Below are 13,858 nucleotides of genomic sequence, written 5' to 3'. Positions count from 1 at the left end.
TGCCCCACCCTGTCTCCTCTGTCCCACCCTGTCTCCTCTGTCCCACCCTGTCCTCCTCTCTTCTCTATCCCCCCTCTCTCCTCTGTCCCCCCCCTGTCTCCTCTGTCCCCCCTGTCCTCCTCTCTTCTCTATCCCCCCTCTCTCCTCTGTCCCCCCTGTCTCCTCTGTCCCACCCTGTCTTCCTCTCTTCTCTATCCCCCATATCTCCTCTGCCCCCCCCCGTCTCCTCTGTCCCCCCCTGTCTCCTCTGTCCCCCCCCCTCCTTGTCTCCTCTGTCCCACCCTGTCCCCCTCTCTCCTCTTCCCCCCCCTGTCTCCTCTGTCCCCCTCTGTCACCCTCTGTCTCCTCTGTCTCCCTCTGTCCCTGCAGCATCATATTTCTGACCGACCACCTAGATCTGGTCTTATTTTGCAAAATTTGAAATTGTGTTTTTTTTTCTCCACACCCTCTTAAGCCTTAACCTCGCCCATCTCTTTAAGGATTCACACGTGAGGCCATGTGCTAAACTGAGTGAGTAAGATAGTGTTGTAAACAACCAAAGAATAAGACAAAAAGTGGTGAAAGTAGTAGCCTATAATAAGGAAAATCTCCAGATAAAAATACATGTTATATAATCCTTGGCTTATATCCTAATCTGACTTTGGTGCAGGTCCTGTTGTTCTTCACATTACTGTCTCTGGTAAACAAACAATATATCAAATTAATAATGTATTTGTCACATGTACAGGATACAGAAGGTGTAAATGGTACAGTGAAGTAGTTACTTGCATATTTTATAGTAGCAATATAAAAATAGACAGTGTCCAGATATTAATATTTTATAAATATTTTATAATTATTAGATGATGCTTACCCAGACACTTGTCTAAATGGATGGGTCATGTGAAAGAATGCAGTAATATGAATATGAATCTGCAGGTAAATAGACCTAACCTACTAGGTTCAATGTTAGCTAGCTAGCTAACATTATGCTATAACTAGCAATGCAAATTGATTTCTGAAATACAAATAATGTTACTACAAAGATCATACATGTTACGTTAGCTAGCGAGCTAGCAAGCTAACGTTCACTAGCTACCCTTTAACCTTGAATGAAAATGACTTTCTGACTAAATTAGAAACGTATAATAGCTGAAAATGTAGCTAGACTCTTACCCATATACATGGACGAATGCTTCGCAGCAGACTGGATCCGCTTTAACTCTGTTTTGTTTGTAAAGTTTGTTTGCCCCACATTGTGTCAAGTCACTCCGGTTGGTACTTACCGTGTGCAGAAAGCAACTTTTTCCCACTGATCTTTGTCGATAGTGCCTGCTAAATTCAGGGCAGCAATGTTGTTGAGAGCAGTAGCCACACTTTTGCAGTTCTCCATGGCTAACTTTATATCTTTTGAAAAAGCTGAGTAGCAAGGATTATCTACATGCTACATGGCAGACCAATCCAAACTTATCTCTTGGCATGCGCAGCCCATCCATTATCTCAGTCAATCATGGCTAGCGGAAAGGTTCCTGTCGTTTCCGTAGCTAAACAAATTAGTTTCTGTACGTTATCACAATCACACCATGAGTAGTTAATCATGAAACATACTCCACCGCCTTTCTTCTTCCCAGAGAGTTCTTTATTCCTGTCTGCGTGATGTACTGAGAACCCAGCTGGCTGTATGAACAGGGACAGTATATCCGGAGAGAGCCATGTTTCCATGAAACAGAGTATGTTACAGTCCCTGATGTCTCTCTGGAAGGAGATCCTCGCCCTGAGCTCGTCTACTTTATTGTCCAGAGACTGGACATTAGCAAGTAATATACTCGGAAGCGGTGAATGGTGTGCACGCCTCCTGATTCGGACTAGAAGTCCACTCCGAAAACCTTTCCTCCGCCGGCGGTATCATGGAGCAGCCTCTGGAATAAGTTAAATTGCCCTGGGGGGTGTGAAAAAAGGATACAAATCGGGAAAGTCATATTCCTGGTCATAACGCTGGTGAGTTACCGCCGCTCTGATATCCAAAAGTTCTTTCCGGCTGTATGTAATAACACAAAAAACTTTCTGGGCTAATAATATAAGACACAAAAAAACAAAATACTGCAAAGTTGCTTAGGACCTAGAAGCAGAGCTTCCATATCTGTCAGCTCCATCTTAACATACACCTAGTTACTGAAACGGGTCACATGTCTTTCTCCAGTGAGAGAGGTCACGGTCTCGTTACTCCTGTCGATGTCTGCCCTCCCTCTTCCTGTGAGGAGACTGCCTCGTTACTCCTGTCGATGTCTGCCCTCCCTCTTCCTGCGAGGAGACTGTCTGGACAGAGGCCAGCCAGGTCACCCGCTCAGTGGAGCAACTGAAAAAGATGGATGGGTCATTGCCCTCAAACAAATGAAGAACAAACTGGGCGAGATTACATTGTTTACCACACAAATTGGAAACATCAGACCAACCCTTACCCCTTCCACTTAAAATATCACACTTCTATCCATTCCATGTATTGATAACTCTAGGCTGAAATCTGATTGTGTTTTTTTTGTTTTGTTTAGAACACAGTAGATAAGCTGATTAAGAAGACTAACCTTGCTCTGGTGGTGGGCAGCAGTAGTTGGAGAGAGCAGTTTGTCAATGCTGTCACTGTCAGTGCAGGTGAGTGCCTTTTTCTCCTTTACTCCTAAATCTCTGGGACAGACTCACTAACGTTGCATGCTCTTGCATTAACGGAGAGTCAGAGGAGTGGTGTTCAGGGCAGAGAAATCACACTCTCTACTTTGGGAGGTAGCAGTAATGAAATCACAGACACGCAAAGTTGCTGTTTTAAAATGTATAGATGCAAGAAGCAATGTTAAGTCCAACTTTATCCCAAGCAAAGCATTAATGATTAAACTTTTATTTCCCTACTAGCGCTGACCTTGTTGATAACTGCTGCACCTTATTGTTGTCTCACCTAGCTATCTTAAGATAAATGCACTAACTGTAAGTCGCTCTGGATAAGTGTCTGCTTGCTAAATTACTCAAATGTAAAATGTAACTCTAATTTTGTACCATGTAAAAGTTGAATAAAACGCTGCATCTCATCAGAATGATTTGTACTATATGTGTAAACACCTCTCGTTCTCTCCCCCAGGGGATGATGATGAGGAGGAGAGTGGGGAGGAGCGCCTCCCGTCCTGTTTTGACTACATCATGCACTTCCTCACAGTGTTCTGGAAGGTTCTGTTCGCCTTTGTCCCGCCCACAGAGTACTGGAATGGCTGGGCCTGCTTCTTTGTGTCCATCTCCCTGATTGGTGTTCTGACGGCTGTGACTGGGGACCTGGCCTCTCATTTCGGCTGTACAGTGGGGCTTAAGGACTCTGTCACTGCCGTAGTATTTGTGGCCCTGGGGACTTCCGTTCCAGGTGGGTGCCTGTCTCTATGTAGCCTACTCTCTCTGTCTGTCACTCTTTCTCTGGGCTGTATCCGTTTCTTGTCCGTGTCAGAATCAGTTACCTATTTCTAACCATCTATTTCTGCTTACTTTATGTTCACAAAGACACATTTGCCAGTAAAGTGGCGGCCATCCAGGACCAGTACGCTGACGCCTCCATTGGCAACGTAACGGGCAGTAATGCAGTGAACGTGTTCCTGGGCATCGGCGTGGCATGGACCATTGCGGCCGTCTACTGGAAGACCAAGGGAAAGAAGTTTCTTGTAGAGCCTGGTTCGCTGGCATTCTCCGTCACCCTGTTCACCATCATGGCGTTTGTGTGTGTCCTGGTGCTGATGTACCGCCGCCGGGCCGGCGTGGCAGGGGGAGAACTGGGGGGCCCGCGGACCGCGAAACTCCTCACCTCCCTCTTCTTTTTCTCCCTCTGGTTCCTCTACATCATGCTGGCCTCCCTGGAGGCCTACTGCCACGTGCCAGGCTTCTGAGAGAGAGAGAGAGAGAGCGAGAGAGGGAGCGAGAAAAAGAGAGAGAGCAAGATAGAGAGAGAGAGGAGAAAGCTTGTCTCCTATTGTTTACATGTCTATCCCTCTCCTTTTTGTGTACTTTTCTGAGTGTTTTAAAGTATTTATATTGTTTATTATTATTGCTACCGTGGATGCTTGACTCTGAAGACTTTTACCCCATTTACAATGACATGGATGGCAGCCTTAGCCATTCTGTTGGAAGCGTACTGGCACCAGCAATTGACTTGGTATATGTTTTCAGATGACTTATGCCTTGAGGCATAGCTTTATCTAAATAGGCTGTCTGCACAAAATGAGGGAAATGAAATGACCTTTGACTCTTCTGAGAATGCTCCTATTTTGTTTATAGTCTATCCTGAACACTTAGCTCTTTTAGCCCCACTGATCGTCTCCTGCATCTCTCCATTCAGATAGAGGATGACCCTAATCAACCAGTCAATTTCTTGGAGATGATAGCACACTGACTCAGAAGAGCTGACCCAGATCCTCCTTCTCCCCATGTCTGAACATGGTTCCTGGTTGACCAACTATGTAACCCCTGATGCCCCACTAGCACAGTCATTCCCATGAAGGTTCTCAGCCTCTGCCCTGAACGTTGACTACTACCCTCAGCCCATCCTAACCCTCTTCTTTTTCAACAACGTTGTGCGCTTGTGTTGTGGACATTTTCGATAAAACAGTGCCATATTCTATTTGAACAGGGTCTAAAAATAACTTGTGATAGGAGTTAATGGGATGACTACAGTTGGCATGGTACTGCATTAGAATTAGTAGCCACTGAGGCCAAAACATAATGTCAGATGTTATTCAGGAAATGGTGATCAGTTGAAAAGCTGTTGGTGTTTGTTAATAAGATTAATATTACTATTTATCTCAAACTATTTGTTGTATATCACGTCAAAGATTAATATTACTACTAGGTGTGTACATGTGAGAGCGTGAGTGTGTTTTGTTGTATTGAGTGAAGAATAATTGTATGATAGAAACATTTTGAAGTATTGTATGTAACATTTTAATACGACTATCCTCATGAGTGAAAGTCTAGATGTGAATCCAAGCTGAACACAGTAACATGTGAATATATCACTGCCTGGTTCCCTGATCCACACTCTGTCTGAGGACAACCTCAGTCTCATAAGGACTTCTTCCAAGATACTTTTTATACAGGACACTAATCTATGTGAGACAATCTCTGCCAGAGATTTTCAGCTTAATTAAAGTGTGCTTTACAATTTTAATTTGAGACGATGTACTGTAGAAGCACACTTTTTCCAAGGGTTTTGTATGAGTGTGCGAGCGTGTGGATGTGAATCATAATTCAAGGTATATGTACTCCTTGTCTTCAGAGTTTGATGAAAGGCATGGCTTTATTCCATCCTAAATGTTTACTCAACATGGGGGTATGGATTTTAATGATGAAATGTCTACACTTCTGAGTCCTCACAAATCTTTTTGCATTATTCTCTGGCACATTCAGGCTTTGAACATATTTCACCTACATGACTATGTCAAAGCACTGCATAGAGGAGAAAAAAGGTTTTAAAACCTAACGATTCGTTTATTTCCTAAACATAGCACTTACGGTGTACAGTTTTTGAAATGGCAACAAATAAACAAAACTATGACGATGCTGTAATGAAAAAAAGACCAAAACCAAATGATTGCCAAACCTTACTGTAATTTGCATAAGGATAGTGTGTAGACTTTGTTTTTGAAATTTAGGATCCTCAGATCCATTCTTATGATTTCTCGATGTATTTATAATTACATGATCATTGCTGCTTTTATTTGGATTAATATGCACGCTTAATGTATGATCAGTGGAAATAAAAGTTGTTTATTTATTATTGTTCAAAATGGAGTTTTATTTATTCATTAATCAGGACTTTTAATCATAACCGGTGGCTGATTTTACAGGATATATAAAAAATGTCATTCTTCCCATGCAGCGAGAAAGCATGTTTGTATCAGTATGCTGTTTCTTATTGATTCACACAGGTAAACATTGTTTTATTGAATCTGAACTGCATTTGTCCGTGTAAAACAATGTGCTTGACAGATCCTGCTACTGTGATTCAGTAATCCAGTTCCTGCCACACCTGGCCCATCACTGCACATTCATTACTCTCTCACTGTTGACTTTTTGTTCAGTGTAAAAGTCTCCATAAATAACTTTTCTTACATTACATAATCAATAAGCGCAGTCTCTGCGCCCTCATTTCCTCGTCCTCCATCTGCTCTGATCAACCTGGGACATATGCTTCAGGAAGTTTTCATGATACTTGTTATTTGGCATCTCAATGGATCACACACCACAAGCTGGGAATTTACAACTTCTGTTCTCTAACCCCTTAAGTTGAGTCCCTGTTTCTCCACAGACAAGACATTTTCCAGGTTGCTAAAATAGTAATGTCAGTCTGTAGCAAGGAGGGAAGTCTTTGGCATGAAACACTTTTCTTTGATGCAGATCCTTGTGCTGCGACAGCAGCTTTAAGTAGAGAGAGTTCTACAGGAATCCTACAGGAAAAAAATCTACAGGAATTCCTGCAGTTGATTAGTTACATGTAGTTAATTAACCTTAGTTGGACTTTGGATTGAATCAACTGAACAGTATTAGGACACTAACATTTCAATTCCATCTCAGAAAAGTTGATGTCAGAGTCATCAAGCACAAATCTGAGTCAGATCTGAAGTCATAGTCTGTATTTTTGCGATTTAGCGCTCTATTCCATCTGTATTGCTGAAGCGCTAGAGATTGCACAATAGTAATTAAAGGTCATTTCAAATTGAGCCGACCGTGAATGCAGTCTCCTCTAACCCGGGAACATTGCCTTTAAGGTCTCTATTCAATCCGTATCGCTGAAATTGAGCGCCATAGCGTGATTGAAAAGGGGGGAGGGGTTCTAAGCTGATATATGTAGTTGTTTTAAGATGATAATATGGATCATTCAGCTATTTAATTTTAGGACCCCTTTAGGTATAAAAAAAATATAGAAAAATGTTTTTGGATAAATATTGAATTTGGCCTTTACTACTATAGCCCATAGAAATGCATTGAATAACATTCATAAATGGCCAAACAAGACCAGCTAAACATAACTCATGAGAAACAAGGTTTGTCTGTCCTATATCTAAGGGATATAAAAAAGCTCAGGAAATATGTACAAATGCACAAAACTACCTTTATACTTCCCTTCCTTTATCCTTATTTCTTTAAACTGGTACCGGTTACCTTCAGATGAGTCCCGGGACACTTGTGGGGGTCGTAGAGCTAAACGTGAGAATCGTTAATAATAGATAAACGGTTTGGACACGACAGACGTATTCAAATCAAATTTTATTGGTCACGTACACGTGATTAGCAGATGTTACTGCAGGTGTAGCGAAATGCTTGTGCTTCTAGCTCCGACAGTGCAGTAATATCTAACAAGTAATATCTAACAAATTACACAACATATACCCAATACACACACATCTAAGTATGAATGAATTAAGACTATATACATATGGACGGAACAGACTAAGATACAGTAGAATAGTATAGAATACAGTATATACACATATGAGATGAGTAATGCCAGATATGTAAAGATTATTAAAGTCACTAGTGTTCCATTCCTTGAAGTGGCAGCCTCTAATGTTCCCTGAAAAGCTGGGAATGATGGCTGTTTAACAGTCTGATGGCCTTGAGATAGAAGTTGTTAATCATTCTCTCGGTCCCGGCTTTGATGCACCTGTACTGACCTTGCCTTCTGGATGATAGCGAGGTGAACAGGCAGTGGCTCGGATGGTTGATGTCCTTGATCTTTTTGGCCTTCCTATGACATCGGGTGCTGTAGGTGTCCTGGAGGGCGGGTAGTATGCCCCTGGTAATGCGTTGGGCAGACCGCACCACCCTCTGGAGAGCCTTGCAGTTGCTGTACCAGGCAGCGATAAAGCCTGACAGGATGCTTTCAATTGTGCATCTGTAAAAGTTTGTGAGGGTTTTAGGTGACAAGACAAATTTCTTTAGCCTCCTGAGGTATTTATGAGAACACCGATTTTCTGGATGTCTCAAGGTCTGTCAAACACCGCTGTAGCTCTGCCACTTTCACCGCAGATGTGGAAATGCAACATCGGCGGATGCGGTGGATTGAGACACATACAATGCAACAACAACAAAATCTCTGTTGACAGTGCATGTCAGAGCAAAAACCAAGCCATGAAGTCGAAATAATTGTCCGTATAGCTCCGAGACAGGATTGTGTAGAGGGACAGAGCTGGGGAAGGGTACCAAAACATTTCTGCAGCATTGAAGGTCCCCAAGAACACAGTGGCCTCCATCATTCTTAAATGAAAAAAAGGTTGAAACCACCAAGGCTCTTCCTAGAGCTGGCCGCCCGGACAAACTGAACTCATCTCTGCAGAACTTCACCAATCAGGCCTTTGTGGTAGAGCGGCCAGACGGAAGCCACTCCTCAGTAAAAGGCACATGACAGCCTGCATGGAGTTTGCCAAAAGGCACCTAAAGGACTCACAGACCATGAGAAACAAGATTCTCTGTTCTGATGAAACTAAGATTGAACTCTTTGGCCTGAATGCCAAGTGTCACATCTGGAGAAATCCTGGCACCATCCCTACGGTGAAGCATGGTGGCAGCATCATGCTGTGGTGATGTTTTTCAACGGCAGAGACTGAGAGACTAGTCAGGATTGAGGGAAAGATGAACGGAGCAAAGTACAGAGAGATCATTGATGAAAACCTGCTCCAGAGCTCTCAGGACTTCAGACTGGGGCGAAGGTTCAACTTTCAACAGGACAACGACCCTCAGCACACAGCCAAGACAACGCAGGAGTGCTTGTAAGCGTCATACCCAAGAAGACCCAAGGCTGTAATTGATGCCAAAGGTGCTTCAACATAGTACTGAGTAAAGGGTCTGAATACCTTTGTCAATGTCATATCAGTTTTATTTTTTTATACATTTGCAAACATTTCTAAAAAACAGATTTTGCTTTGTCATTATGGTGTATTGTGTGTAGATTGATGAGGTGAAAAAACTATTTAATCCATTTAGAATACGGCTGTAACATAAGAAAATGTGGAAAAGTCAAGAAAAGTCAAGGGGTCTGAATACTTTCTGAATGCACTGTATATAGACAGGTGTGCCCCTTTCCAAATAAATGTCTAATCAAATTGAATTTACCACAGGCGGACTCCAATAAAGTTGTTGAAACATATCAAGGATGATCAATGGAAACAGGATTCACCTACGGATATGGAAAGGGAAGAGAGTAGGGTTGAAGAGGCAGAATCAGGAGACAGGAGGGATAAGGATTTAGCAGAAGGGAGAGATGATAGGATAGAAGAGGACACCTCCCGGTACTAATTGCTGATTGCCTAAGAGAGGAGAAACCCCTCCCCCTCCAATACAGCCGCTGATTACCAAAACAACAGTCACAAATTTCCCTGCCCCTTATTCCTGGTTGATGTGTCAACAATAATTTGCAAATTATGAGCAGTCAGCAGTTCACACACCAAATAGTCTATTGGGAAGACAGGAAGCACTTAAAGTAAACGGCCCTAGCTAGCAAAAACACCATACTAGACAACAACAGATTAAGACAAAAATGATTATTTTTACTCCTGGAGATATCTGGAGTCTAGATATAGAATGAAGTAGAGGTCGACCGATTATGATTTTTCAACGCCGATACCGATTATTGGAGGACCAAAAAAAACAGATACCGATTAAACGGTCAATCTTTATATATATATATTTGTAATAACGACAATTACAACAATACTGAATGAACAATGAACACTTTTATTTTAAATTAATATAATACCTCAATGAAATCAATTTAGTCTCAAATAAATAATGAAACATGTTCAATTTGGTTTAAATAATGCAAAAACAAAGTGTTGGAGAAGAAAGTAAAAGTGCAATATGTGCCATGTAAAAAAGCTAACATTTAAGTTCCTTGCTCAGAACATGAGAACATATGAAAGCTGGTGGTTCCTTTTAACATGAGTCTTCAATATTCCCAGGTAAGAAGTTTTAGGTTGTAGTTATTATAGGACTATTTCTCTCTATACCATTTGTAGTTCATATACCTTTGACTATTGGATGTTCTAATAGGTACTTTAGTATTGCCAGCCTAATCTCAGGAGTTGATAGGCTTGAAGTCATGTCGTTCCACTTCATGATTGTGTCCCACTTGTTGTTGATTCTTCACAAAAAAATACAGTTTTATATCTTTATGTTTGAAGCCTGAAATGTGGCAAAAGATCGCAAAGTTCAAGGGGGCCGAATACTTTCGCAAGGCACTGTATATACTTGTGTTTTGATTTTAAGAAAGGCATTGATGTTTATGGTTAGGTACACATTGGTGCAACGACAATGCTTTTTTCGTGAATGCGCTTGTTAAATCACCCGTTTTTGCGAAGTAGGCTGTGATTCAATGATAAATTAACAGGCATCGCATCGATTATATGCAACGCAGGACAAGCTAGATAAACTAGTAATATCATCAACCATGTGTAGTTAACTAGTGATTATGTTAAGATTGATTGTTTTTTATAAGATACGTTTAATGCTAGCTAGCGCCTTGGCTCCTTGCTGCACTCGCAACAGGTAAGTCAGCCTGCCACGCAGTCTCCTCGTGGAGTGCAATGTAATCGGCCATGATCGGTGTCCAAAAATAAAGATTACCGATTGATATGAAAACTTGAAATCGGCATTAATTAATCGGCCATTCCGATTAATCAGTCGACCTCTAGAATGAAGCCCACTGAGATGGAGCCTGAGAAGCTGGTTATATACACAGCTGTAATGTGGACCTTCCGGGATACGGATTGAAAAGAGCCCTTAGGTGTGACTAAGTCTGACTTTCTACCAGAGTCCTCAACTCTGGTAGAAGATCTAACTCTGGTAGAAGATCTGCCTCTACTGAATGCCTGTGTATCTCATATCAGTTCCTGTACGGCCAGGGACCAGGCTAGCTTTAAAGAGCAATCCAAAGTCAAGGTTATATGAATCAAGCAATTATGACTCTGTTGGAGTGAAACCATGCCACCCTTGTACCCTGCAGAACCAGGCATTCCCTCTTCCCCCAATCCCCTCTTTATCAGTTGAACTTTTCTCCTATTACCCAGTTGAGGCTGGTTACTGTAGTGTTTCAGCAGTAGAAAGCTATTTTCTGATCTGTTATCTATGAGAGTAAAAATGAATTTAAATAATTTAGACGCTTGACCTGTCGTAAGCCTTGCCAGATGTCAAATGTCATAGCTCAATTGTTATTCCAGACAGTTTTCAGTACCAATAGTTGGTTTGACACCAAGCATAGCACAGGAGGATAAAGATCACAATACAATTTTAAGGGCATGTATAGTCAATATGAACAATCAATATTCTATAATATACTATGTATTATTCATTCTGGTCTATTGAACACTAAACATAAATCACAGAAAAAAAAGCACAGTACTGTACATCCTTATTGTTGATATTGTCCTTAATCAGATTTTGTTTTTGCGAAATCACCAGAAATAGGAAAGGAATGTTTTTCAGGTATGGGCACCCCTGGGAGTGAAGTTTCTGCTCTGCAGCTTCAAAGGATTTCTCTGGTCCTTGGGCTGTAACAAAAGTTTATGTGCTCTTATTTTGAAGTGTGTTTAATACATTTATTCATATACTTGTAGCAAATAGAGGCAAGATAAAGTGTGCACCTCTGCATGTATTTTTAGTGTTTCTTGTTGCTAGGCGACCTCTCAAAGAGTCATTGTCTTTCTGTCATTGTGTTGTCTCTTATCGTTGCAGTTAGGTGGGCGTGTTGGTTGTAATTTCCATTTAAGGTCATTCTCCTCCTCTCTCTGACTCACTATAAAGTAAATTAGCTATTGTGAAAGAATTAATCTTATTGAGAGAGAGAGGGGGGGAGAGAGAGAAAGAGAGAGAGAGAAACAGAGAGAGAGAGAAACAGAGAGAGCGCACTCAGGAAAAGACTAGCGGACATGGATGCCCTAGGATAGTGAGTCATGATAGAGCCCCCACGCCATGAGGAAAGTTTAGCAACACAACTACTGTATGATACATTGGATGGAGTATGTATTTATATGATTCAACTTCCTATTTAAGTATTTTGAGAGATGCACTGTTTGAGTTGTGTTCTGCATGATGTTTGTATGGTGCTGTGATTGGTGGACAGTTTCTAATTAAAATATCAAAGGGACAGGCTTCCTGGGTGGCGCAGTGGTTAAGGGCGCTGTATTGCAGCGCCAGCTGTGCCATCAGAGACCCTGGGTTCTCTCAGTTGATGCATTATGCTGGCCAGTTTGTATTTTCAGCAATCCTTCGACAATCTAAATTAAATTAAATACTATTTGACAGAAATATCTGGGTTGTTCCACGAAATGAGTGCCTTTTGTGTCCCTTTGATATTTTTTTGTGTGTTTTTAAAAACAGTTTTACCCCTTTTTCTCCCCAATTTCGTGGTATCCAATTGTTTTAGTAGCTACTATCTTGTCTCATTGCTACAACTCCCGTACGGGCTCGGGAGAGACGAAGGTTGAAAGTCATGCGTCCTCCGATACACAACCCAACCAAGCCGCACTGCTTCTTAACACAGTGCGCATCCAACCCGGAAGCCAGCCGCACCAATGTGTCAGAGGAAACACCATGCAGTTGGCAACCTTGGTTAGCACACACTGCGCCCGGCCCGCCACAGGAGTCGCTGGTGCGCGATGAGACAAGGACATCCCTACCGGCCAAGCCCTCCCTAACCCGGACGACGCTAGGTCAATTGTGCATCGCCCCATGGACCTCCCGGTCACGGCCGGTTTAGGACAGAGCCTGGGCACAGCTGGCGCTGCAATACAGCGCCCTTAACCACTGCGCCACCCAGGAAGCCTGTCCCTTTGATATTTTAATTAGAAACTGTCCACCAATTTAGATTTTGAAAAGCCTGTTATATTTAGTGAAGTTCCCTTTAATATAAACCACATGGAGAATTCAATATAAATAAAGACTTGCTAAAGTGACAAATTCTGCATTTTGACAGTTGTGTGACTTCCAGGAAGATTTTAAACCACTTAATCCCAAAATGTCCTCAAGTTTTCAGCATCATTGTAAAGCCAAAGTCCTTTCTGAAGATTATTATGTATTATGTGATTAGTGATTCATAAAAACTAAAAAAACTGTCCCTCATTTTAAGGTCAACCCTGTTACGTCAACTGAACTCTCGTTTTAATATGAAGAAACTATTGTAATTTTTTAAAAATGTAATCAAAATAAACATTGAACAACTAATAGTCAAATCATAGTGTAAAAGCAGGTGAGCTGGATCTACTATTTTTGGTGTTTTGTGGTGGAAAGCTGAGCAGGTCGAGCATAACACGTCAGTCCTGTTACCAATAGAAAGACAGGCTACATTATTTTTTTATTTATTTTTTTTGTGAAGCTTGCAGCCAATTGCCCCTCCCCCTGTTGCACACAAACTTACATTTCCCCTTTCACAAGAGGATTTATGGCTGATTTAAGATGAAATCGTCGTCAACTGTGTTACGGTCAACTGTGTTACGGTCAACTGTGTTACTTTATTTGGTACTTACTATACTATTTTATTCATTTACCTCTTGAGATGGGAAAACTTGTTTTTTTATTAAATTCTCTTTATGACAGAATTTGATGAAATCAAATGTTGTTTTTTTTAAAACCAAGTTACACATCTCAAAAAGTACCAAATTGGTGGAATGACCCAACACCTACTGCACTCATCTAAACATTCAGTAATTGTTCTACTGTCACGGCCCCTCCTCTGCAGTGCAGGGGCGGTTCCTCCTGCAGGCAGAGCAGGGTCTGGAGTGATTAGTGATTGGAGTCCCCTGGGCTCAGGGTATTTAAAAGGCTTCACTAATCACTCTTCTCTCTCTCTCTCTGCTCCTCCAGG

The 13,858-nt window shown here is 41.6% G+C and overlaps 2 protein-coding genes across 2 annotated transcripts in view; both read left to right on the top strand.

The window, feature by feature from the left end:
• Window positions 1-4,601, top strand: part of LOC139388509 (sodium/calcium exchanger 1-like) — a 39,110-nt gene extending 34,509 nt beyond the window's left edge. Inside the window, exons 5-7 of the mRNA XM_071135206.1 lie at window positions 2,529-2,628; window positions 3,107-3,379; window positions 3,514-4,601. Coding sequence (XP_070991307.1) covers window positions 2,529-2,628; window positions 3,107-3,379; window positions 3,514-3,893 — 753 coding nt within the window. The 3' untranslated portion in view covers window positions 3,894-4,601. The remainder of the gene's footprint in view (window positions 1-2,528; window positions 2,629-3,106; window positions 3,380-3,513) is intronic.
• Window positions 1-13,161, top strand: part of LOC139387827 (mannose-P-dolichol utilization defect 1 protein-like) — a 275,911-nt gene extending 262,750 nt beyond the window's left edge. Inside the window, exon 8 of the transcript XR_011629226.1 lies at window positions 13,050-13,161. The gene's annotated coding sequence lies outside the window, so the exon portion shown is untranslated. The remainder of the gene's footprint in view (window positions 1-13,049) is intronic.
• Window positions 13,162-13,858: the final 697 nt, after the last annotated feature.

Source organism: Oncorhynchus clarkii, chromosome 29, assembly GCF_045791955.1.
Source record: "Oncorhynchus clarkii lewisi isolate Uvic-CL-2024 chromosome 29, UVic_Ocla_1.0, whole genome shotgun sequence".
NCBI classification, from domain to species: domain Eukaryota; kingdom Metazoa; phylum Chordata; class Actinopteri; order Salmoniformes; family Salmonidae; genus Oncorhynchus; species Oncorhynchus clarkii.
Note: the sequence above shows the minus strand (reverse complement) of the source record. Positions and strands in the feature narration are given on the sequence as shown.